We start from the raw sequence: 25219 nt of genomic DNA, 5'->3' as shown, positions 1-25219 counted from the left end.
CCATTTATTATAAACAATTTAGTATAAATATAAAATATATTAAATATGTTATTATAAAAACAATATATTTAGATTCTGTATTTCATATAAATAATGTTTACAATTATTTTATTTTATTGTATTATATTAAGAAAATATTTTTTAAATTTAAAATTTATAATTCAAATTTATTATAATTAATTAATTAATTAAAATTATTATATCTTTTTTATATGTATTTTTTATAAAAGAAATTTTCATAAATTAATATATTTGTTTAATGAATCTATGATCTAATAATCTCGTGAATTTAATGAATTTAAATTTAACTTTTTCATGCAAATGAAGTAATATCACAATTTATGTTTTTATAGAATTTAATAATTTTTTCTTATTTAATTATTATGTACATTGAACTGTGAAAAATTTAGCAATTTTAATTATTTATGTTTGACATTTAATATTACAATGTATGTGTGTTTGAACATGTATGCAAATACATGAATATATTGTGAAATATTTATCAATATCAATTTCTAAAATGAATTATATTAAATATTATTAACATATAAAATTTATCATACTAATTTTTCTTATAAAAATTTATATTTATACAAGTAAAAAATCTTAGTTATAAAGCTTATTATTGTATACATAATTTTGCAAATCATAAATATTTAAATATTTAAAGTATATTATAAACTATATAAGGTACATGTAAAATTTTTGCCAATTATAAAATATAAGCCTAACTAAATCCTTAATAAGTAAATGTATTTGTACCTACATAAATGTACAATATATGTTTATAAATATATAAACAAAGAAAAACTGTAACTAAGTTATTTTTAATACACATATGTTTTAGAATCCACAATAATTGTGTAAGTCCAAATATTCACACTTATTATACATGTGTATACATCAATATAAAGTATTTAAAATATGAGTGCTTCATGATAATTGAGTAGGATTATACAACATATTTTTTAAATACCAAATATGTAGTTTTAACTAATGTGAACAAGATTTATAATTTAATAGAACAAATATATAAAAATATAAAAATTTATAATTGTCAGAGTATATAAGTAACAAAATTGTTTAAATAATGAAAATTATTTCTAGCATATCAAATGAACTTTTTAAACAAAACTTTGTAATATTATTCGAGCAAACATTTCAATTATTATTTCAAATTTAAATTTATATTTCTAATATTTGAAAAATAACTATGTATCATAATCTTCATCCAGAGTAGCAGTGTGAGCAAAATTTGATGTTGGTTGATTATTTGTATTTACAGCTGATGTATTTGTACTTAAATTCATAGGATTAACTTCTGTATAAAAATTAGGTTGACTAATTTGAAATGATGCAGGCACAGATATTTGAAATTTTGGAACTTGAGAGATAGTTGTGTTTTTAACCATTTCAGCACCTGAATTATATATTCCTATTCCTTCATTATCTTTTGAATTTTTATGTTCTATATTTATTTCAGTAGTTAATCCCATTTGCTGCTTCTGAACTCTATAAAAATATAATTTATTTAAGATTTACAAACATCAAATAAGTTATTTAATATTTACCCTATATCTGAATGTTGTATTGTAGATGTATTTGATATATTTGTATTTGTATTTATTGGAGCTGGTGTTAATGGTGGTGTAGGCACTTCTTCATCAGGTCCTGATACATCTGGTAAAGATTTTACTAAATCCTTTAAAAAATCAAAGCGACTTTCTGATAAAATACATTGTTTCCTATAAATAAATTTAATTTAAATGATCAATGAATAAATTAATATCAAATATATAATATCAAATAATTAAATTAATTAATTTTAAAAAATCTCACTTACATATGAGATGGACTTAAAGTTTTGGCATTTTTGGCACTTGTGATTTCCATGGTTTTTGTAAGTAATGAATGTACAAATAATTCTAATGTTCTAGGTATATAAATAGTTAAGAAATTTATTTTCAAAATAAAGATATTATAATCGCTTAAAGATCTATAACATAAACAACAAAGATATTAGATTATATATTATATATTATATAGATACATTAATTAAAATTATTTTTATTGTTAATTTAAAAAGGATATAAATTATAATTGGCACTGCTTGTGCAACTTTTCCAACTTCTTCATCAGTCTGCATAATTTTTTTTATTCTACCCTAAGTGCATTTGTAAAGATAGGTTAGGCATATATATTAAAAATTATTATATATAACTCTTTTTATTTTGTATTTCTTCATAATTTAAATATGGTTACAAATAAATTACAATTGTTTTTATTAAAATTATAAACATGTAATTTATATAAAATGTCAATATCGTCGTGAAAAATTTTTCCAAACTGTGTAGAGTAATTCAATACTCACTGCTGGAAAACGTGCATTATATTTTTTCTTTTTACTTGGCATTATCACAAAACTATTAGTTTCTCACACTATTATTCGATTTGTAAATTATGTTTAAATAAAATAAAGAATAAAACTTTAGAAAAAAAACGTTTATATTGTATTAGCAACAATCGAGGTGTTCCGAAACTTGACAGGTATCTGTGTAATCTGTATTTTCAATAAACCATAAAATATTTTATGTTCGTAAATATAACACTTGACACATACAGGACAACAAATATTAAATACTATTATATGTTCTAAAAATATTTTAAAATGATATATAATTTGCAATTGTAATAAATGAATATTAATGAAATACTATATATTCCTTTTTTTATTCATTATAATAATGATTATATATTTTTTAAAATAATATATATTTATTGATTATAATAAAATAAAACTATTAAAGATCCAATAATAGAAGATAATTATTTCTGTAAGTTGTTTTAAGTTCAAATCATGATGTTAAACTTGACAACATCGCTTTTTCTAGTATTAAAAGTCTTGTTTTTAATATTATGAATAAATAAAAAATAATAATATTATAAAAAATAAAAAAAAATGTAAAAAAATTAATTATAAATATACATAATCGTATATATATAATATATGTTCAAGTATAAATATTATAATTATTATAATTGCAATAAATAAAAATATACAATTTTTCAAATAATAAAAGAAGTATATAAATTTTTTGAAAAAATTATAGTAGTATTTACATTTAAAGTTTTTATATTGATTAAACAAATATTAATATAAAGTAAATTTGAATTTTTTTTAAGTATAATTTTTAAAATTGAATAATCAAACATAAAATCAAACTAGTATTTATAATTGAAAAAGAAACAAAATTTCTAATAGATTTCTATTAGATGAATAAATTAAATAAAAATGAATATCAAAAAAAATTTATAAGAAAAGTTATTATTAATAAAATACTTGCAAATATAAAAATCAAAAGATAGTATAATTAAAACTTTAAAATTTATAAAATCTGAAAATAAAAAAGTTATATGTATAATACTGTATTATGTACTGTATTATGAGTTATAATGTATAATTACTACTAGTATATTATTATTACTACTATTATTATTACTATTACTAATATTACTACTATAATATTATTATTATTATTATTATAACTATTTTTTAAATAAATTATTTATGTTATATATAAAAAATTAAATTAATTTATACAAAATTAAATCAATTATTAAATGTAGAAAATATTTGTATTATATTACTAAATTATAATCGTTTTATTGCATTTTTATTTACATAATTTATGATATATATTAATATAAATATTTCATAAAATCGCGAAAAAGCGCGGGAATAAAAAATTAGTAATTTCTAGTAACTTGATTTTATTCAAATGAAAATTCAAACATTGTTGCCAAATTTACTTTCACAACTTAAAGTAAATTAATAATTCTTATAGTTATCTTTACAGAATAATATAATTTTAGGAACGATTATTTTTTTATAAATTAAATTTAAAATTTTATCAAATTGTCGTTAAAATTAATTTTTTTTATTAATTTGTTTTTAACTATATTATATAATATAAATTTTTATACTATTATATTATTTTATTATATCAAAACAATTCTGTGCAAATTTATGTAATAATTTTTACTTGTATATTGACAAATATTAGATAAATAATATTGTAAAGATAGTTATATTCTTAATCTATAACTGTAAAAATATATTTTTAATCTGAAATTGATTTCAACTAATAAGTTGGATTTTATAATGACAAATCTAAATAATGACAGAATTGTCGTTTTAATAGATATGGATTGTTTCTTTTGTCAAGTTGAAACAAAACTTCAACCACAATATGCTGGAAAACCCCTTGCTGTTGTGCAATATAATCAATGGCAATTAGGAGGGTAAAATAATGTTTGATATAAATTATGATTAAATAATTGAATTTTAGATAATAATAATTGATAATATTTTTAAAATAGTATAATTGCTGTTAATTATGAAGCAAGAGAATATGGTGTTACAAGGCACATGAGAGGAAAAGAGGCTAAAGAAAAATGTCCAGATCTTATATTAGTTAGTGTACCATGCCTTCGTGGAAAAGCTGATATATCAAGGTATATAAAATTATAAATTTAAAGTTTTTATAGAATATAAAAATTTTTAAAATTTTATATATCCATACAGATATAGAAGTGCTGGCTGTGAAGTTATTAATGTTATAAAAGAACACTGTAATATTATAGAGCGAGCTAGTGTGGATGAAGCATATTTAGATATTACTGATATGGTTCATAAAAGAATGTCCACAAATTTAAATTTTTCAAATTTAGCAACACAACTTTCAAATACATTTGTAGTAGGATATTCAGAAATTGGAAAAAATGATGAAGGTAAGAAAAAAATATATATTTTATGATTACAAATAAATAAATAAATAAATATATATATTGATAATATATAATATGGATTTTTAGAAGAAAGAAGCAAGGGCACAAAAATTTGGATAAAAAATATTTTTGAAGAATTTGAAGATATAGAAGCACAAAAATTTGCAATAGCAGGATTAATAGTTGAAAAAATAAGAGCTGATATATTTGATAAAATAGGTTTCAAATGTTCTGCAGGTATTGCACAAAATAAGGTAAAAAAAAAATTATTTTATATATTATAATATTTTATATATTATAAGATAATTATTTTATATGTTATAAGATGTTAAGTGAAAAATATGAATGTCAATATTGTACTTAATTAGAAAAAATATTTTAAAATTAATATTTTATATTTTTAGATATTAGCTAAATTGGCATGTGGATTACATAAACCAAATCGACAAACAATATTACCTGCAGCTGCAGTATTAACATTATATTCAACATTACCAATAAAAAAAGTTAGAAATCTTGGTGGCAAATTTGGACATATTGTTACTGAATCTTTAAATTGTAATGTTATGGGTGACTTATTGCAATATCCATTACAATATTTGCAGAAACGTTTTGATGAGAAAACAGGGTGCATTTATAATTTTTTTTAATTACAATTTTGATAAAAAAATAATTGTACAAAATTTTATTATTATTTTATTAATTTTATTATTTTATTTTAAGATATTATGTTAATTAATAAATAATTAATAAATAATAATTTATTTATTTAGGTTGTGGTTATATAATATTGCTAGAGGCATAGATAATGAACCTGTTAATGTACGATTGGTATCAAAATCAATTGGAGCATGTAAAAAATTTCCAGGAAAACAAGCTATAATTTCACTAAATATGGTAGTAAATTGAAAAGTGCACAAATAATTTTTATATAACTATTTTAATTAGAATAGAATAATTTTTTTTATATAATATATGAAATTTTTTTTACAGTTAAAACATTGGATTAGTGAATTATCGGCAGAAATTTGTGAACGTCTCGAACGAGATCTTATGGAAAATGAGCGACGCGCAACATTAGTTACAATATGTTATCATTATTATCAAAACAAGACTACAGTATCTCAATCACGTTCATATACTTTAAATTCATATAAACCAAAAAATATGACAATTCGTTGTGTGGATATTGTGTCTAAATCAACACAATGTCCAATTGCATATTTAGGTATATCAGCTAGTAAATTTATAACAGTTAAAGGTAGTGAAAATTTTCGAAATTTTTTTAAATCAAATAATTCAGAATATCATCATGAGAAAAATGTTCAAATAAAAAATATGAAGATAGAAAATATGTATTCAGTAGTCAATATTACTAAATCAATAAGAAATGATTTAAATGTAGATAAAATTAGTTTGTATTCTAATAGTAATAAAAATAATCTATCAAATAATAAACTGAAAAATATTGAAAAGAAACCTAAAAATATACAATTAAACAAACAAATTTCTGATACAAAAACAGATTATTCTCCTACTTCTAAAAAATTAAATAATTTAATTACTTCATTAAATGAACAAGATAAAATAAATGCATTTTATGAAAGAAAAATAAATTTGAATGATTCCTTGAATCAAAATGATTTTAAAGAATCATTTTTTGTAAATATTTTTAATTCAAAAGAAAGTGATTTAAAAGATATGTTTACACGTAATGTTGAATTAAATAATAATATAAATTTAAATATTGAATTAGAAAAAATAAATGTAAATAATATAAGAAATGAGAAGTTTGATGAAAAATTGAATTTAAATGCAAAAGAGAACAATTGTAAACAATATACAAATAATGAAATTGAAAATAAACCAATTATAAAATTAAATCAAAATAATGAAATAAATAATACTCAAAATATTACAAAATTAGAAGAAATATTTCCCGATTTAAATAATATTGATCCCACTGTACTTGCATTGTTACCATTGGATTTACAAAAAGAAGCAAAATTATATATGAAAACAAAAGATAATAAAAATAATACAAAAGGTATTTTAGTGAAAACATCAAAAACAAAAAATAAATTTAAGATAAATACTTTAAAAAAGAAGAAAAAAAATGATATTTCTAATTTTTTAATAAAAAAAAATTCATCTAATCTAGTTTCTTCTAAATAATGTTTAAAATATTATCAAATGATATCTTTATTAAAATATCAAGAACATTGCAATTTTCATAGCTGAAAATCTGCAATAGAATATAAAACATTGTTAAATGATATGAATATAAAAAGAAAAAAAAATAGTAATAATTTAAATATAAATTTTATTAAACGTCGATCGAATGCAAATATTTTAAAATCGTGAAGATTTAATCCATAATTTCTTTTGTATGTAATATGAATTGATATATTATAAATTATATATTGTAATGAAATAATAAAAAAATAACATTTTTATTTTTATTTTTTATACAAATTTTCCTATGTTTCTTATATATTATATTGCATGTAATATAAAATTCAAAATTTAAATATTTTCTTTTATTGAATTAATTATGATATAAATTATTTTGTAAGTAGAAAATAATACTGATATAAAAGTTATATTGATTTATAATAAATTATATTTAATTATGTTTATATTAAAGTGAATGTATATAAATTAACATTATAATAATTATATATATTTTGGAAATAATTTAAAATATTTTAAATTTAATAATAATTCTATATTTTTTTATAATTTTAATATTTAATTTGATATTAATAAGTTATATATGTATATAATTAATATTTAAAAGTCGATTTGTACTTAAACAATCAAGTTTTGCAAATTCAGTTCTTACGCTTTCTTTATACCGTTTCATTGAATCTTGAAATGTAGAAATAGTTGTTCTTATTGCATCATTAGATATCTTTAGTAATTGAAATGCTATGAAATAAAATGAAAAAAAAAAAAAAAATGAAATTAAATATCTAATAAATTAATTATCTAATATCTAATATCTAATATCTAATATCTTAATTTTAAATATCTTTTAATAATATTTGAAATATTATAAAATTGTACCTTGTTGTTTGTCGATTTCTTCTTTTTCTATAGTTTTTATTAATTTATGCATAAGATTTAATAATTTTAATTGTTTTGGTGGCAAAGCTTTTTGAGATGTTATTTTTCCGAACTTTTTTTCATATTTTTTTATATATATATCTAATTTTAAAATTGCTGCCTTTTCATTTTGAGAATGGCATGTTTTTTTATAATATATATTTTCATTCATTATTATTTTTAAATCATTTTATTTCATAAGAAATATGAAGTTCAATAAAAATGGACAAGGAAAGCAAATAGTATGAGATAGATAAGAATAGATTAAAAAATGAACGTTATTTTTAGAGTGCCGTGATAAAACAAAAATTTAGATAAAGAAAATAAATAGCAAAAAAATAGAGATAGAATAAAAATTGATTGTCAGCGCCAACTCAACTTTCAAAAAAATCTCTACAAAACTAATATAAAAAATAAAATATCCAATGATGCTGATTTTCTTATTTTACTTTATCCTAGTTATAAATTAGATATTATACATGCGTAAAAAAAGCAGTAATGATCAATTTTTATTTTATCTTTATTTTTCTTTTACTATTTGTTTTCTTTATTTTAGAAATGATATTGAATTTTTATTTCTATTCTTTCTTTACTATTTTTATCTACTTTTTTTATATTTACTCTACAAAATTTATATAGACAACTTAAGAGAGGATTCCAATATCTGATTAATTTCATTATTTTTTAAAATAAAAATACAAATATATATAATATATATTAAAATAATGTGAAAATTATATGATATGTAATATATATATATATATATATATATATATATATATATATATATAATTGTAATAAAAATATATAAGTCCATGTACTAAAAATTGCACAGATTAAAATTCAATTTAATTTTGTATATAAAAGATTTGTATATAAAAGATTGTATATCAAGATTTCTATGAAAAATATAAATCCTTTAAATTGCAAAATAACATCATAATAAATTATAAGAATGTCACTTATAATCACCACTGCAATATCATTTGCATGCATTTATTCTACAAGCATATGAATGAATGGAATAAACAAATTTTAAACAATATCAATTACAAAAAATTTATTTATATAAAATTTATAATAATGTACATATATTTTGGATATAATATTCATGAATGTTTATGAATGATTATAGGAAATATAGGGTTTAAAAAAGATTAAAATATTTATTTATACATATTTAGAGTATTATAATATAAGTATTTAAGTAGCATTATATCCTTTTTTCCATACAGTATCTTTAAGATATGCACCTATCATAGGATTATTAAGCATTGCTTCTACAATATTTTTAAATCCTAATTGACTTGCTAATACATATTTACATTCCACATCTGATAATTCAGAAATTAATATTTTCATATTATTTGTCATAGTATGAGTAATACTCTTTTCTAACCTATATCTATAATAAAGATTAATAAATGGTAATTAAAATGGTAAGAAGTTTGCAAAACTTTTTAAAATAACAATTAACTTGCCTGCGTACACAATCTTCTACAAGACTTGGAGTGAGCTTATTAACAGTTATAAAATCTTTTAAATATTTTGTTTCTCCATTTAATATACAATGATTATAAATCAAATTAGCCCAATCTACATGATGATTATAAGCATGAACAATAATAAAACATTGAGAGAAGCTTAAATTATGACATAATACTTTATCGATATCTTCAGGTTTTAAATTAAGTATACAAATTACTTGTTGATTGTAAGATGTTGTATTAAAAAGTGAAAGTTGAAGAGCAACTAATTGTACTTGGTCAGAACATTGACTAGCAAGATTTAATTTATTAGCCTGAAATTCATATATATTTAGATGTAAAATAAATTTTTAAACTTAAATTATTTTAGAAAAAAAATAAATATTTTACCTGTAAATAATATTCTGTTGCATGAGTGTAATTAGTTATAATCAATTGTAATTGTTTTTGAATATATTCAGTTTTAATAAATTTTATTTCATGTTGAACATTACTTTGTAATTTATTATATTCTTTTGTAGCATTTGATATTATTGTTTTGATTAAATCTTTTGCTTCATTTTCCCACATAAGTGCTAATTCATGATATAATCGAAAATGTAAGGCTACCAGAGTAAAAAGCTCTTTATTTTCAGGACAATGATGTTTAAGAAAATCCAAAAGTGCTGTTTCTAGACCAGTTACCTAATATATTTTATATATTATGTATATATATATAAAGTATTTATATGTATTCGAAGAAATAAGCAATGAAAAAAACCTTATTTAATCCTTTTCCAAGTAAAAATTCAAATTGATCATTTTCCTTTAGAATTTGAAATATATAATTCATTTCTGTAAAACGACCAACACCTGTTACAAGTCTGACCTAAAATTATTTAATATATTGTATAAATATATTGTATAAAATTTTGTTTATTTATATTTTTAAAAAATGGTATACCAATAATGTCCAATATTTAAGATTTTGTAAAATATTTGCGAAAATTTGACATTTACATAATACTGATGCAATTCCTTCCATATTGCAAGAAGTTGTAAAACAATCGTGAGCTCGTATTAATAATTCCACGATTGTTTTAAGAGTTAATGCTAAATAACAGAAAAAGATTAAATAATAAATTTGTGTTACATAGATAATATAATTAATAATTATATTTTATTACCGTTTGTTTTTTCACCATGAGAATGACCAAGCAACTTGTTTGCCGTTTTTAAAAGCTTCCAACCGAGGAGTGAAACATCATTACATAATTCCATAATAATACGAAAATTCGTATTTAAAGAATATTCCCATAAACAAATATTATTTTCATATCCAGCTAGAGAAATAATAACTTTTTATAGTTATGTATGAATTTATATTTAAAATTATTATCATTATGTACCTTTTATAGCAGAAGTAATGTTTAGCGTAATATTTTCAGCCAAAAATGTTGCAACAGTATCATTATCTATTTTATATGCAATAATTATATCATTAATAATTTCAGATTTATCTTTAATATTACTTTCTGTAACTTCTTGTAAAAATTGAATTGGATTGTTTAATACTAATAATACCTGATAACTTTTCTCTAATTGCATTGCTAATTTATAACATAGGACAATTCTAAGACATATGTCTAAGCCATGTTCCAGATTATCAAGTAATTTTTGTAAAATTAATAAACACTCCATTTGTATGTTTGTTTTATCTTTTGACATTTCATTTATATTGATTGAGGCGACTACTGTAATAAAAATTTTTATTGTAAGTATGCATTAGTTAACAACTAATTACAATGAAAATATAAATCAAAAATACATGAAGAAGATGAAGAAAATCTTTGTAAGCTACGATTCTTTAAGACACTATATTTTTGTTGTTTATTCTTATTTACTTCTTTTAAAAGATTTTGTTGTTCAATAGTTAAATCATTTGGTAAAATTTCTCCTTCTGCTAGACTTAAACATAACATTAAAATTTGTAAATCCTGAAAGTAAAATTAAAATTATTGACATTATTAATATTTATTAATTATAATAATTAAAATTTATTAAAATTTACCTTATGTTTATAATTAAAGATTGTAGTTATTCTCAATGCAGTATCTAATTTACCTAAATCAATTAATGTATCAATTAAAATTTTAGCTGCATTCTTTTCCTGTATATTATTTAATGTATAGCTAAATTTCAATTTATTTAATCCTGATAATAATTCTGTTTTTAGTTTATTAAAAATATAAGGTCCATTATCTAATTGTACATTTTCAGGACCTGCTAATATACATGATTTCCACATTGCCATTTCCAGTGTATAAATATCTTGCTGTTCTGTTTCAATATTTTTTAAAGTTTCAAAAGCTAACTTTAATATTTCATATCTGTTCAAAGATGTATTTTTTTGTAAAAATCAAATTTATGATTTTTTTTAGTTAATAAAATACATACCTTTCTTTATGAGAAGAAACTTTTTCAGCATGCTCAACAAAAAATTCTACTACTTCTTTATATGGAATATTATATTTTTTAAAATTTTGTGCGCATTCATACCAAAAATTATCTTCAATTTTTTCATTTTTATGAATATAATATTTAAATTTACTTCGATACTATAAATATTAATATAATAGAATATAAAATAAAAACAAAAATTATAAAAATATTATATATAATATTATATATATTATTATTATATAATAAATATAATATATAATATATAATAATATATGTAATATATAAATATATATAAAAGATAGTACCTGAGCTAAAATTATTTCAGATGAACTGAATCCCATAACATTTGATAATTCTAAAGCACTAGTATAATTTTCGATTCTTATTAAATCATCAATACATCTATGAATTTCTGTATCAAAATTGTAAATATTATCTGATACTGTGAACGCCGCAAAATTTAATGTGACATTAGTTTTTTGAAGAATTTTTATAATTTGTAGAAAAGACTGAAAGTTTGGAACGAAAACTGTAATGTATAAGAAAATTATTTTTTAATTAATTAATGTTAATAAAAAATAATCAAATAATTCATTACAGTACCTGGGAAATTTTTATGAAAATTACATTTTATTAAAATTTCAAGGAATTTTATTTGCAAATGTGAACTTTTTAATCTATAAGCGAGTGTTGCAATAACACATTTAATTGTAACAGTAGCAATCCAATATAAATTATTCAAGTATGTAATATCTGAACAATTCCAATCCATTGCATCCTAAAAATAATTAAAATATTAAAAATAAATAAAATAAAAATACAAAAATAGCATTTAATACATACATTACATTTGAGATCTACACACTGTGTTTTAAAATCCAATAAATTTTGTTGATAATCTTTGAAATTACCATAAATTGCACATTGTTCAAGAAATTCAAAAAATAAATTAAAGAGATTTTCCTATAATTAATTTATATTATTAAAATAATATATAATATATTTATATACAAGTAAAAATTCACTTACAGGCATAAAAATTTTGTAAGCTTTATTAAGAATATTGATATATCCATTTTTTACCATTTGTTCTAATAAATTAGAAACTTGATTGGCTGTCCATATTTGTTGTTCTAAACATTCATTATAATTAGAAAGAATTTCTTTATCTGTAGTAGATATTACCATCCAAGAATAACAATATGCTGTTATTGAAGATGGCTAAAAAATATAATATTAAAATATAAAATATAAAATTTAATAAAAATATTAAAATTATTGAAAATGTACCTCATAACAGGTTGCTAAAACTGCAAGAAAAGGTCTTAAAGTTAATCGAGATGAATTTATTAAAGCACCAGGTGGATCTGGGCTTTGATGACATTTTAGAATAATCAACCATACATCATCATCTGAAGAACAAATATTGTTATTCATAGCATATTCATGCATATCATGAGATTCAGAAATACTTGCTGAATCTGTTACTGGAGAATCATAAATTGATTCCTATTAAATAATAAAATAGTTTAATATTTAATAAAATTTATTATAAAAATATTTATTATTTATTACTTACATTTTGTTTAACACCAATTTTATAATATAATGATTGCCTAACATCTCGTGATTTTATTTTCTGTTCATTACAAACAGCTAATTGAGATTTCATAAGTTGAACATTGCACAAACAAGTTAATAAATGTTCTCTAAGAATTGTATCTTCAAAATATTTTGTATTTTCCAATACCTAAAGATAAAAAAAAAATAATTTTTTTTAAATTTTAAATAAAAATATAAAAAATATAAAAAATTCTACAAGCAAAAGTTAAAAAAAAACATTTAATGTAATTGTTGATAATTTGATTTTTTAAAAATGAAGTTTAAATAAAAAACAAATGAAAAAATTTATTTTTGCTTATAGAATTATCTTTTACTCAATAATTTATTTATATAATTTATTTCACAATATTTATTCATCATATTTAAATATTTTGTCTTTAAATTATTTAGAATTTAAATTATTACCTGATTCAAAGAATAATTAAATATTTGACAAACTAACACAAATTCAAACCAGAAGTTGTGATTTGCTAAAAATTTTAATAAGCTAATTGGTAAAGAAAAATTGTGCATCCTTGCAAATCGTACAATAATATCCCATATCTTCAATATATTTATAAATTGCTGACTATCATCAATTAAATTTTCACTAAAATTTTTTTGAAAACTATTTTCAAGGTAAGTCATTACAGTTTTTAAATCATCTTCACTTCCATAAATTATATTTTCTAGTAAATTTCCTGTGAATTAAATGATATAATATATTAAAACTTATGAATATCAAATTTAAATTTATTAAATATTCAATAAATAATAGAAATAATTACCAATAGAAATATTGATTTCCTTATTAATGTAATTTGCCACAGTTATATGAAGTCTTAAATTTTCTGAATCAATATTTAACATTTCAATGAAAGAAATACAAGTATGCAATATTTCTGGTTTATTTAAATTTCGTAAAGCAAAAATATGTGCATATAGAGCTGCTTTATGTTTCCTTTACAAATAATTACAAATAATTACAAATAATGTAATAATTATATGAATATAATTTTATTTTTTATAAAAAATAATTATTAATTATTAATTTTACCTTCTACAAGAAATATTCCCAATTAGTTTTCCTTGGGAATGTTTTAAACTAAATATAGCCATATTAGGACGGGCTTCTTTCAAGTAATATTCATATGTTAATGCTTCTGTATATCCATACTTTTTAACAAGAGTTTCATTAGAAAAATAAGGCATGGGTTCATTATTAAAACGCCATTTATATAAACGTTTTATATTTAAATTTTTGTAACCATCCAATAATTCATATATTGTCACTTCTTTCTTTTGTTTTTTTTCTATAATAAACTTAAGAATTGATATTTGTTCTAATGTATTTTGAAGAATTTCATTTGAAATATTATAATCACATAGTTGTAAACCATTTTTATTTATAAATATATCTCTTAGTATATCTTGTTTCATAGTTCTACTTTTATTTTGATTATACATTGCATTCTCTTTAGACAAATATGAAAATATTAATACTAAAACTATTAAATAATTTTCTTTCAAATATTCAATGGTATCATCAGAAAGATAATAAATTGTTTTAAAAATTCCTTCTATTAACATATTATGATCTTGATTTTCACACATTTTTGTTAATGCATCATATAATTCAGCAATTTTATCTTCTTGAATATTTATTTGATTCAAGCAACGTGCCAGACATAATTCTTTATCAATTCTGTTCATAAATTCATTTCTATTAATATTACAAGATTTGTATGATAATATTGTGTTGAATTCTGATATTGATATTGCATTTCCAAAAATACGTGCCAATAATAATTTTATATCTTGTTGTTCTTTTTTAACAAATATACCATACCTATTTATGTTCATATAATTAAATAAATATTTAAATTTAAATTTTAATAAACATATTTTATGTAGACTTACCTACATAAATGATTTTTAGTTAAATTTTTTATAAAAGTACTAGCACTTGAAGAATCAATAGCTTCAATCATGTTTGGAACTATATCTAAACTATTAAACAGTAACTTATATTCTTCGTTAACCATATTTGATTCTTCTATTGCATTACTACCATAATAAGTATCAATCCAAAACTTTATAGGAACAATTTTATTATTTGATAATAAATAATCCCATAATATATCGTTAGTTATATTTTTTGAAAGAGATTGTTCGTTTAAGGAAAAATATAATTCTGTACATAATGATTTCCTTATAATTTCTGGTAGTTTTATAATATCTTCTATACATAAAGAAGTGCTTAAACCATCTTTAATCCTATAAATAAATTATAATAAATAAATTAAATAAATTATATTTTTTATTTTTTAGATTTTATTAAATTTAATAAAAATCTAATAAATTTATAAAAACTTACATATATTTTTGTTCAAATTTAATAATATTTTTTATTATATTCCATGAATTTATATATTCATTTTCAAAACATGCAATACTTATTAAGTGTTCTGATAAATAATTTCTTAACATAGAATCTTTACAATTTACACAAACTTCAAATATATATCTTATTGGATCTTTATTCTATGAAAAAAATATATTATAAAATATATTTATTATATTTATTAAAAAAATATTTCTTTTAATAAATTCATATTTGTAATTTAAATTTTATATACCATATTATTTAAAATATGAGAAGCTTTATAAATTTGATGTCTTTTTAGAAGTTCTATAATCCAAATTTCTACTTCTTTGTTGAAATAACATTGAGCATTTTCAATAGAACATCTTTTTCTATAAGCTAAACATTTATAAGCAAGATTAATATGAGTGCCTTTTGCAGATGCTTCTCTGACAAGTTCTTTATCTCCTAATATACGCCAACCAGACCAAATAGCTGCAGGTTCTCCAGTTAAACATTCAACTGGAATACCACCCACTGTAGTTTTCTCTGTCATTTTGTTAATATATATTTTTATAGCATGTTATAATATTATGCTGAAACAAAAGTCTTTAATAAATTTATATAACGTTTTTGAAAATTTATATATCATATTTAATTAAAAATCTCTAAAGTAGATATTTGAAAATATATCAAAATTTTTAAAAAATTTTTTGCATTATTTAAATGTGCGAAATACATGATAAATTTAAAATATCTTAATAATAAAAAAAATAAAATATCTTAATGTTATTTTATGGAATAAAAAATAATGTGCTACAAAATTAAATATAAAATAAAAAAAATAAATATACAATAAATGATAAATGATATTAATATATTTTAATTTTATACCTGTTTTTTTATATGTAAAATATATACATTATGTTGTAAAAATGCATGACTATTGTATAATAAAGTTTGTTTTATATCTTATTCTTATAATTGTCAAATACGATATTAGAGAAAATTTCAATTATCATCATGGAGGATAGTGAAATAGTTACATTTTTTGACACTTGATGGTGCTGATTGTAGAGAACATAAAACTTATAATAAATTATATGTATAATTTATAAATAGTAATTTAATTATATATATAATTTATATTCTAAAATAATAAGTAGATGATATTTATAATAAAATAATATTTATGATAATTCAATAGTCAGCAAATCTTATTAAGAAAGTAATAATGAACAACTTATATCATTATATATTATATATCTTATTTATTTATTTTTTCTTCTATAAATACTATAAAAATAATATAAAAATTATAAAATATGTATTACATAATAGTAGTACGAAGAAAACTTAAATACACTAGTGATGTTTTGAGAACCTACAAAATAAAAAAGATTATAAGTAACAGATGAGTTTTCAAATCTGTAATTTTGAATTGAAAAATTTGACAATTTAAAATTAAGAATTAAATATTAGTAACTTACACCTCCAAAAGTATATAAAGATAAATCCACTATACTTCCAGCACTAATTTTAATTGGATTATTTGACATAGCAATAATTAAAATAAGATCATGAATTGTTTTTGTCGGTAATTGGAACCAATCGATCATAAAACAGGATAAACCAATACTACTACTCTGATACATAAAAATCAAATAATATATAATGTAATGCATTATTAATTTATATATTTATAGAGATTACTAACAAAAATTATTGAAAAAAATTTTATAAAAATATAAAAATGTTATAATGCTTTATATCAAGTGATTTTATTTCTTCTATTTTTTTATTTTTTTTCCTTTTAATATAGTAATATAACATAAGTTATAATTATTACAATATAATTGTTAAATAGCAGAAAACGTAATTAATAAAAAAAAGATGAACATCAGAAACAGATGAAGAAAAAGATAAACATATTAGAAAAATACATATATAAAATATAAATATAAAAAAAAATATATATATATATATCAAATAGACTTTTTTTTTATTTTTGTAAAAATTTTCATTATATTTGATTTATATTATGATATATTATGATATTTTTAATACTTCTATTTGTACATAACAAGAAAAAATTTAAAAAATTAATAAAAGTTTAAAAAGTTCTTCAATTTAAAATAAAAAGTAAATAAAAAATTAAAAAATTGCATTTGAGACTTTATCTTTTAAATATATTTGATAATTAAAAATTGAGGAAAATTTTCATATTTAATTTTTTCTATAAAAATAAAATAATAATCATTATCTATAATCTTATCTATATATGAATTTTAAATTGCCGATTATATTTCGATAAAGATAACATTATCATCATTTATTTTCTAATTTATATATTGTATTTTTTAAATATATTTATTAAATATACCTTTTCCATTAGGCGTTCACCAATATAGCATAATATGAAAATGTTAAATGTTAAAGATATTAATAACATTGTGTACGTTGTAAGACTAATAGTATTACTTAATTCCCAATCCTGTCATAAATAAATAAATCCTTAGTTTAGCATTAAGAAATTCATATGAAAAATGAAACGAAACGCACCGTTATACAATAATATTCAAGTAAACATATCAAAAAAGTGGAACCAATACATTCGAGAAAACATAATTCTTGCAATGCCATTTCTATAGATTCTGAAAATCTATAATTAACCATTACATATGTATGTATAACTATTTTTAATGATTGATAAAAATTTTTTCATATCAATAAATATTAATAAATTTATTATTATACCTTAATATTCGCAAATGATGTTTAACAATTTTTACCAACCGTGTGTTCAAATTAAACGTATTTTTAGTATATTTGCCATGTATAAGATCATTTAATCGAGCTATAACGATATCAATTTGTCCACAAGCATGTGTTGCGAAAAGTGCAGTTAATCCACAAGAACCAGCAGTTACTGAATACATTATGTATCCACAAATGGAATGAAGAAGATATACTAATTCGTAAATGGGGCTTTTTTGAACGTCGAATAGGGCGTTGTACGTAGGATAGACTACCGGTTTGATCGTGCGATTATGTTCATCAATAAAGGTACCGATCTTATATTGTAAGATCGTGTGAAAGATACTGCCACCAGTGTATATAAAAACGGCACAGATTATTGTCAAATTTCGACCTATTTGCCCATATTTCAACATCACTTTGCGATCCTCATGCAATTCTACCTGCCACATCCCATAAGGATGTTCCCTTAACGAAACACTAAACGTTTTAATAAAATAACAAAGATTATAATTAAATAATACGAATATATTCATGACCATGCTTTTTAACCAACTGTTGGAAAATTTAGAAATTATATAATTATTAATTTACTAACATGAAAGTTGTTTTTTAACTTTTTATTTTTATTCAATTTTTTAAATTAATTTACTGACCTGTTCCCAATCAATCCATATTTGTTCAATGCAATCTTTGATTCTTGGTTTACGATATGTGAGTGTCCAGTATTTTATTAATGCAATCAAAGAAAAACTCAGTAAACCGACTAATTTAAATTTTATCATAATATTTTTTTCTTCGTATACGATGTATAAAATACATGGTATAACGGAAAAAAGTAGGACAAAGTTATTGAATCCAAACATGATTTTTGGTAAAAATCTTGAGACACTCTTAAGAACTGATGGCCAAATGCCGATGGATTTCAAAATCCATTTATTATGTTTGGTTATATAAGCGATATCTTCCTTGTATTTTAGATTGCGCACTTTGCAATTATTCTTATTTAATGTAGTGAGATGCATGTTCGTAGACAGTTCGAAAACAACTGTTTACAACAGCTCATTGATTATAAGATCGTCTAGCGCAAGCTCGACAATATTGCGTGTGTGGATCTTTCTCACTATTTGCATAATCAATTATTACTCAAGAGAAAAGCGAATATTTGAAATGATAGTTGAAACTCTCCAATGCTATAGAAAATCTAAATTTATATCTCGATATAGATAGAAACGGTTGAAGTCTCAGTGCACAACAATTAAGAACAAAAAAGTATATTGTATTTTTTATATAATGTATGTCTTCGTAAAAAATAATAATATTTACATAAACATAAGATTTAGTAATGATCAATCCATATATATTTGTATTTTTCTTTTTTTTAATAAAAAATATTTATATTGTAAAAATTCATGATTATTTTTTTGTAATTTTTTATTAAAAAAAATTGTATTCATTTTATATAATTATTTAAATCTTTAAATATTGAAAATATATTTTTGAATTTTTTTACTTTTAATAAACAAATAAGCTATTTGTTTATTTGTTTTATATATAGTTGTATTATATTATGATTAAGCAAAATAATTTAAAAATAAAAAATGTTTTTATAATACATTTTTTTTATTTGATATGTTATATAAGCTAACTATAAAACAAAAATTGCTAAATTATTACATGATTGCAGCTCGAATGAAATTTAAATACACAAATGATGTTTTTAAAATCTGTAAGTATAAATAACAAATACAATTTGAACTGCATTACGTATATTATATATTAAATTTTAATCAAGCAACATATTTGTAAAAACTCACATTTGCAAAAGTAAATAGAGATAAATCAACTATTCCACCAGCACTTATTTTCGTTGGACTATTTGATATGGCGATTATTAGGATGAGCCCTTGAATTGTCTTAACAGGTAAGTGATACCAATCAATCATAAAACAGGATAATCCAATACTGCTGCTCTATAATATATAAAAATCGAAAAAATAATGTAATGACTTATTAAGATTAGATATTTAGGTATTTTTATTATTAATTATTTATATTATTAATTACAAACTTTATATTATTAATTATAAATAAAAAAATGCGAAAAAAATATATTGTAGCTGTATATTAGATAATTTAAAATTTTTTTCTTCCATTTTTTTATTGTATTTTTTTTTTATTTATTATATTCAGAAGTTAGTAAAAAATTTATGAAATAAATTTTACAATCTTCTAGAAATTTTGTTCAAATTGCATAATTATTTTTTAAATATATTTAGTAAAGATTGTAAAAATAAAATACCTTTTCCATTAGAAGTTCACCAATATAACATAATATAAATATATTAAATGTTAGAGATATTAATAATATTATATATGTTGTAAGACCAATGGTATTTTTTAATTCCCAATCCTGTCATAATAAAAAATCTTGAATTTGTAGAAAGTCATATGGAAAATGAAAAGAAACATACCGTTATACAATAATATTCGAGTAAACATATCAAAAAGATAGAACCAATAAATTCTAGAAAGCATACTTCTTGCAGTATCACTTGTACTGTTGCTGAAAATCTGTAATCAACTAGAATATACTACAATGTATTACACTATATAATCTCGTGTTCGAGAGATGAAAATTCTTTTATATTGATAGTAATAAATTTGTTTTTGTACCTTAAAATTTGTAAGTGATGTTCAACAATTTTTATCAATCGTGCGTTCAGATTAAATTTTCCTTTGCCATATTTGGCATGTACAAGATCATTTAATCGAGCTATAACGATATCAATTTGTCCACAAGCATGTGTTACGAAAAGTGCGGCTAATCCACAAGCACCAGCAGTTATGGAATACATGACGTATCCACATGTGCAATGAAGAACATATATTAATTCATAAATCGGGCTTTTTTGAACATTAAATAGGCCGCTATATGTGGGATAGATCACTGGTTTGATTGTATGGTTATATTCATCGATAAACGTACCGATTTCATATTGTAAAATTGTGTGATAAATAATGCCACCGGTATACATAAAAACAGCACAAATTATTGTTAAATTTCTACCCACTTGTCCGTATTTTAACATCATTTCGCGATCTTCATATAATTTTACCTGTTACATCCAGTAGAGTTGTGCCCATAACGAAACACTAAATGCTTTTTTTAACTTTAAGAAATAACATATTGACTAATTTAAGAATTATGATTATTAAGTGTTAATTAATTGTTAGGTTGCTTTTAACTTTTTATTTTTTTTAATCAATTTTCTTAAATAATTTACTGACCTGTTCCCAATCATTCTGTATCTGTTCGATGCAATTTTTAATTTTTGGTTTGCGATAGGCGAGTGCCCAGTGCTTCATCAACGCAATCGAGCAGAACATCAATAAACCGAATAATTTTAATTTTATTAAATTATTTTTCTCTTCAAGTATGATATACAGGATACATGGTATAATGGCGAATAGTAGGACAAAATTACTAATTCCAATTACGATTTTCGGTAGAAATTTTGCAACATCCTTTAGAATTATTGGCCAAATACCGATAGATTTCAAAATCCACTTGCTATGTTTGGTTACATAAGCGATATCTTCCTTATATTTTAAATTTCGCGCTCTATAATCACTCTCATTTAATATAGTGAGATGCATATTCGTAGACAGTTTGAAAACAACTGTTTACAAAAACTCAGTAACATTGATTGCAAGGTCGTCGAGCGCAAGCTCAACGAAGTTGCGTGTATGTATGTATCTTTTTCAGTACTTCGATAATCGATTATTAAGAGAGAACCGAACATCTGAAATTGTAGAGAAGCTAACTAATGCTATAGAGTCTTTATGTTCAGACATAAGTGAAACGAATTGAAGCATAAGTGCACAGCGATTAAGAACTTATATGAAAATTACTAAGAAAGTTAAAGTTACTAGTTAAGTTTGTATTATTATATATAATTTCATATAAAATAATTAATATTTACATAAATGTGAGTAATCATAATTCATAATCAAATTCTATTAATAAAATAAGTTGTAATTAATAAGTTTCTTTTTGATAAAAAAATGATTATTTTGTAAACGAGGATAATTTATAATCATTTTTTTTTAAAAAAATTTAAATTATAATTCTTGTCTACTAATATGAAAAAGATATTTTTGAGTATTGATTTTCTATTCGTGCAAAATATTTTAAAAATAAAGAACGTTACTATAATTCCTTTTTTTATTTACTATTGTATAACTATTCTTTATTTATAATAATGAAATAGTTATTACATAATGGTAGTTCGGAAAAAATTTAAGTATGCGAATGATGTTTTTAGAACCTATAAATATGAAGTTAATTATGAACAAATGAAATTTAAATTGTATTTCATTTAAAAAACTTACATTTCCAAAAGTGGACAAAGATAAATCAACTATTCCACCGGCACTTATTTTCGTTGGATTACTCGAAATGGCGATCATTAAGATGAGTCCCCGAATTGTTTTGGATGGTAAATAATACCAATCGATCATGAAACAGGATAATCCAATATTGCTACTCTATAATACATGAAAATAAAAAAATATCTAATGCAAATGAATTATTAATTTAGTTATTTGTATTTTTCATTCCATAAATTAAATTTTATATGAAAAAAATATAATACTTTACATTATATAGGTAATTTAAACATTTTTTTATTGTATTTTTTCTTTATTTATTAATATTCAGAAATTAATTAGTGGAAAATTTATGAAATGCTTCTATAAATTTTATCCAAATCGTGTGTAATTACTTTCTAAATATATTTAGTAAACATCATAAAAATATACCTTTTCCATTAGAAGTTCACCAATATAACATAATATAAATATATTAAATATTAGAGATATTAATAATATTATATATGTTGTAAGACTAATGGTATTATTTAATTCCCAATCCTGTTATAATAAAAAAATCTTGTATTTCTAGAAACTCATATAGAAAATGAAAAGAAACGCACCGTTATACAATAATATTCGAGCAGACATATCAAAAAAGTGGAGCCAATACATTCTAGAAAACATAATTCTTGCAATACCTCCTGTACTGTTGCTGAAAATCTATAATCGGCCATATATTATTAGGTACGTATATATATATTTATTTTTAATAATTGATAAAAATATTTTTAATTAACATTATAATAAATTAATTATTGTACCTTAATATTCGCAAATGATGTTCAATAATTTTTGTAAATCGTGCGTTCAGATTAATTTTTTCTTTGCTATATTTGCCATGTATAAGATCATTTAATCGAGCTATAACGATATCAATTTGTCCACAAGCATGTGTTGCGAAAAGTGCGGTTAATCCACAAGCACCAGCAGTTACAGAATGCATGACATATCCACACATGCAATGAAGAATGTATACAAATTCATAAATGGGGCTTCTTTGTACATTAAATAGACCGTTGTATGTGGGATAGATCACTGGTTTGATCGTGCGATTATATTCATCAATAAATGTCCCGACCTTATATTGTAAGATCGTGTGAAAGATAGTGCCACCGGTGTATGTGAACATAGCACAAATTATCATTAAATTTCTACCCATTTGTCCATATTTGAGCATCATTTCGCGATCCTCATATAATTCTACCTGTCACATCCAGTAGAGATGTGCCCTTAACAAAGCACTAAACGTTTTTTACTTTAAGAAAGTATATATTGACTAATTTAAAATTAAACGACTATTAAGTTATTGAATTATTTCTAATTTTTTCTTCTTTAATTTTTTAAATTAATTTACTGACCTGTTCCCAATCAATCCATATTTGTTCGACGCAGTTCTTGATTCTTGATTTGCGATACAAAAGTGTCCAGTATTTTATCAAGGCAACTAAACAGAAACTCAGTAAACCGAATAATTTAAATCTTATCATAGTATCATTTTCTTCGATTACGATATACAGGATGCATGGTATAATGGCGAAAAATAGGACAAAGTTACATAATCCGAACATGATTTTTGGTAGAAATTTTGAAACATCCTTAAAAATTGATGGCCAAATGCCGATGGATTTTAAAATCCATTTATTATGTTTGGTTACATAAGCGATGTCTTCCTTGTATTTTAGATTTCGCGCTTTGCAATCACTCTCATTTAACGTAATGGGATGCATCTTCGTTGACAGTTTGAATACAACTGTTTACGATAGCTCAATATCATTGATTGCAAGGTCGTCGAGCGCAAGCTCAACGAAGTTGCGTGTGTGCATCTTTTTCAGTACTTCGATAATCGATTATTATTAAGAGAGAACCGGACATTTGAAACAGGGAAACTAACTGATGCTATAGAGTCTTTATGTTTGAACGTAAGTGAGACGGATTGAAATGATAACTGCACGATTAGAACTTATATGAAAATTGCTAAGAAAATAGTAAGTTAAAAGTAGTTAAATTTGTATTATTATATATAAAATATTTTATACATATTTAAAAAAGTGAGTAATAATAATTTATAATTCATATTCATAATCAAATATTATTAATAAAATAAGTTGTAATTATTTTCTTTTTAATAAAAAATGATTATTTTGTAAATGATGATAATTTATAATCATTTTTTTTTTTTAAATTTAAATCATAATTATTGTTTAAGATATGTAAAAGATGTTTCTGAGAGTGT

General features: G+C 21.1%; 7 protein-coding genes across 11 annotated transcripts; 1 reads left to right on the top strand and 6 right to left on the bottom strand.

The window, feature by feature from the left end:
* Nucleotides 1-566: 566 nt before the first annotated feature.
* Nucleotides 567-2616, bottom strand: LOC100576571. Of its 2 annotated transcripts, XM_026439071.1 has the most exons (5): nucleotides 2372-2614; nucleotides 2092-2164; nucleotides 1844-1937; nucleotides 1572-1745; nucleotides 567-1512 (listed from the first exon to the last, which is right to left on the bottom strand). In XM_026439071.1, exons 1-5 carry the CDS (start codon nucleotides 2411-2413, stop codon nucleotides 1212-1214), a joined length of 684 nt encoding a protein of 227 aa, XP_026294856.1. In that variant the 5' UTR covers nucleotides 2414-2614; the 3' UTR covers nucleotides 567-1211. The 2 variants fall into 2 exon arrangements, with proteins under 2 accessions (XP_026294856.1, XP_026294858.1); XM_026439073.1 differs by lacking the exon at nucleotides 2092-2164 and having other exon boundaries at nucleotides 1844-1996; nucleotides 2372-2616.
* Nucleotides 2617-3888: 1272 nt separating this feature from the next.
* On the top strand, nucleotides 3889-7083 carry LOC726583 (DNA polymerase eta). Its single transcript, XM_006565874.3, has 7 exons — nucleotides 3889-4302; nucleotides 4381-4515; nucleotides 4586-4791; nucleotides 4876-5042; nucleotides 5193-5416; nucleotides 5562-5685; nucleotides 5782-7083. Exons 1-7 carry the CDS (start codon nucleotides 4163-4165, stop codon nucleotides 6961-6963), a joined length of 2178 nt encoding a protein of 725 aa, XP_006565937.2. The 5' UTR covers nucleotides 3889-4162; the 3' UTR covers nucleotides 6964-7083.
* A 435-nt stretch (nucleotides 7084-7518) lies between these two features.
* Nucleotides 7519-8264, bottom strand: LOC113218586. Its single transcript, XM_026438959.1, has 2 exons — nucleotides 7858-8264; nucleotides 7519-7719 (listed from the first exon to the last, which is right to left on the bottom strand). The coding sequence occupies exons 1-2, from the start codon at nucleotides 8066-8068 to the stop codon at nucleotides 7559-7561; spliced, it is 372 nt and encodes a 123-aa protein (XP_026294744.1). The 5' UTR covers nucleotides 8069-8264; the 3' UTR covers nucleotides 7519-7558.
* A 677-nt stretch (nucleotides 8265-8941) lies between these two features.
* SPG11 (spatacsin) lies at nucleotides 8942-16766 on the bottom strand. 2 transcript variants are annotated; one of them, XM_006565834.3, is made up of 23 exons: nucleotides 16687-16766; nucleotides 16067-16388; nucleotides 15805-15971; nucleotides 15348-15704; nucleotides 14485-15276; nucleotides 14216-14388; nucleotides 13854-14128; nucleotides 13405-13575; nucleotides 13116-13334; nucleotides 12855-13046; nucleotides 12669-12788; nucleotides 12429-12603; nucleotides 12131-12354; nucleotides 11820-11980; nucleotides 11434-11752; nucleotides 11191-11359; nucleotides 10772-11116; nucleotides 10550-10705; nucleotides 10327-10475; nucleotides 10144-10251; nucleotides 9774-10067; nucleotides 9378-9697; nucleotides 8942-9301 (listed from the first exon to the last, which is right to left on the bottom strand). In XM_006565834.3, exons 2-23 carry the CDS (start codon nucleotides 16346-16348, stop codon nucleotides 9100-9102), a joined length of 5370 nt encoding a protein of 1789 aa, XP_006565897.2. In that variant the 5' UTR covers nucleotides 16349-16388; nucleotides 16687-16766; the 3' UTR covers nucleotides 8942-9099.
* Nucleotides 16767-17107: 341 nt separating this feature from the next.
* LOC102655435 (odorant receptor 4-like) lies at nucleotides 17108-19898 on the bottom strand. The gene is made up of 6 exons (XM_016918048.2): nucleotides 19206-19898; nucleotides 18550-18992; nucleotides 18355-18454; nucleotides 18176-18286; nucleotides 17283-17438; nucleotides 17108-17176 (listed from the first exon to the last, which is right to left on the bottom strand). Exons 1-6 carry the CDS (start codon nucleotides 19572-19574, stop codon nucleotides 17123-17125), a joined length of 1233 nt encoding a protein of 410 aa, XP_016773537.1. The 5' UTR covers nucleotides 19575-19898; the 3' UTR covers nucleotides 17108-17122.
* A 261-nt stretch (nucleotides 19899-20159) lies between these two features.
* LOC102653703 (odorant receptor 4-like) lies at nucleotides 20160-22227 on the bottom strand. Its single transcript, XM_006565907.3, has 6 exons — nucleotides 21841-22227; nucleotides 21226-21668; nucleotides 21024-21123; nucleotides 20852-20962; nucleotides 20367-20522; nucleotides 20160-20276 (listed from the first exon to the last, which is right to left on the bottom strand). Exons 1-6 carry the CDS (start codon nucleotides 22207-22209, stop codon nucleotides 20223-20225), a joined length of 1233 nt encoding a protein of 410 aa, XP_006565970.2. The 5' UTR covers nucleotides 22210-22227; the 3' UTR covers nucleotides 20160-20222.
* On the bottom strand, nucleotides 22173-25004 carry LOC102653637 (odorant receptor 4-like). Of its 3 annotated transcripts, none has more exons than XM_016918039.2 (6): nucleotides 24345-25004; nucleotides 23748-24190; nucleotides 23547-23646; nucleotides 23374-23484; nucleotides 22945-23100; nucleotides 22173-22355 (listed from the first exon to the last, which is right to left on the bottom strand). In XM_016918039.2, exons 1-6 carry the CDS (start codon nucleotides 24711-24713, stop codon nucleotides 22191-22193), a joined length of 1344 nt encoding a protein of 447 aa, XP_016773528.1. In that variant the 5' UTR covers nucleotides 24714-25004; the 3' UTR covers nucleotides 22173-22190. The 3 variants fall into 3 exon arrangements, with proteins under 3 accessions (XP_016773528.1, XP_016773529.1, XP_006565969.1); XM_006565906.3 differs by lacking the exon at nucleotides 22173-22355 and adding an exon at nucleotides 22764-22880; XM_016918040.2 differs by lacking the exon at nucleotides 23374-23484.
* Nucleotides 25005-25219: the final 215 nt, after the last annotated feature.

The sequence above is a fragment of the Apis mellifera genome, linkage group LG2 (genome assembly GCF_003254395.2).
Source record: "Apis mellifera strain DH4 linkage group LG2, Amel_HAv3.1, whole genome shotgun sequence".
NCBI lineage: Eukaryota > Metazoa > Arthropoda > Insecta > Hymenoptera > Apidae > Apis > Apis mellifera.
This window is presented reverse-complemented; position numbering and strand designations above follow the sequence as displayed.

Coding starts and splice junctions, on each gene's coding strand:
- LOC100576571 (XM_026439071.1), bottom strand. CDS start 2,413: ATGCCAAGTAAAAAGAAAAAATATAATGCACGTTTTCCAGCA. Junction 1,938..2,091: donor AGCAGTGCCAATTATAATTT/ATATCCTTTTTA, acceptor CTATTTATATAC/CTAGAACATTAGAATTATTT. Junction 1,513..1,571: donor ATACAACATTCAGATATAGG/GTAAATATTAAA, acceptor ATATTTTTATAG/AGTTCAGAAGCAGCAAATGG.
- LOC102653703 (XM_006565907.3), bottom strand. CDS start 22,209: ATGCATCTCACTATATTAAATGAGAGTGATTATAGAGCGCGAAATTTA. Junction 21,669..21,840: donor TACAGAATGATTGGGAACAG/GTCAGTAAATTA, acceptor TGGATGTAACAG/GTAAAATTATATGAAGATCG. Junction 20,963..21,023: donor TCGAATATTATTGTATAACG/GTATGTTTCTTT, acceptor TTATTATGACAG/GATTGGGAATTAAAAAATAC.
- LOC102653637 (XM_016918039.2), bottom strand. CDS start 24,713: ATGCATCCCATTACGTTAAATGAGAGTGATTGCAAAGCGCGAAATCTA. Junction 23,647..23,747: donor CATCATTTGCGAATATTAAG/GTACAATAATTA, acceptor GGCCGATTATAG/ATTTTCAGCAACAGTACAGG. Junction 22,356..22,944: donor CTTTGTCCACTTTTGGAAAT/GTAAGTTTTTTA, acceptor CTACAATTTCAG/ATGTTCGGTTCTCTCTTAAT.
- SPG11 (XM_006565834.3), bottom strand. CDS start 16,348: ATGACAGAGAAAACTACAGTGGGTGGTATTCCAGTTGAATGTTTAACT. Junction 15,972..16,066: donor CTCATATTTTAAATAATATG/GTATATAAAATT, acceptor TTTTTTTCATAG/AATAAAGATCCAATAAGATA. Junction 10,476..10,549: donor TCATGGTGAAAAAACAAACG/GTAATAAAATAT, acceptor TCTGTTATTTAG/CATTAACTCTTAAAACAATC.
- LOC726583 (XM_006565874.3), top strand. CDS start 4,163: ATGACAAATCTAAATAATGACAGAATTGTCGTTTTAATAGATATGGAT. Junction 4,516..4,585: donor GGAAAAGCTGATATATCAAG/GTATATAAAATT, acceptor ATATCCATACAG/ATATAGAAGTGCTGGCTGTG. Junction 5,686..5,781: donor CTATAATTTCACTAAATATG/GTAGTAAATTGA, acceptor TTTTTTTTACAG/TTAAAACATTGGATTAGTGA.
- LOC113218586 (XM_026438959.1), bottom strand. CDS start 8,068: ATGAATGAAAATATATATTATAAAAAAACATGCCATTCTCAAAATGAA. Junction 7,720..7,857: donor AGAAATCGACAAACAACAAG/GTACAATTTTAT, acceptor TTTATTTCATAG/CATTTCAATTACTAAAGATA.
- LOC102655435 (XM_016918048.2), bottom strand. CDS start 19,574: ATGCATCTCACTACATTAAATAAGAATAATTGCAAAGTGCGCAATCTA. Junction 18,993..19,205: donor TATGGATTGATTGGGAACAG/GTCAGTAAATTA, acceptor GGGATGTGGCAG/GTAGAATTGCATGAGGATCG. Junction 18,287..18,354: donor TTGAATATTATTGTATAACG/GTGCGTTTCGTT, acceptor TATTTATGACAG/GATTGGGAATTAAGTAATAC.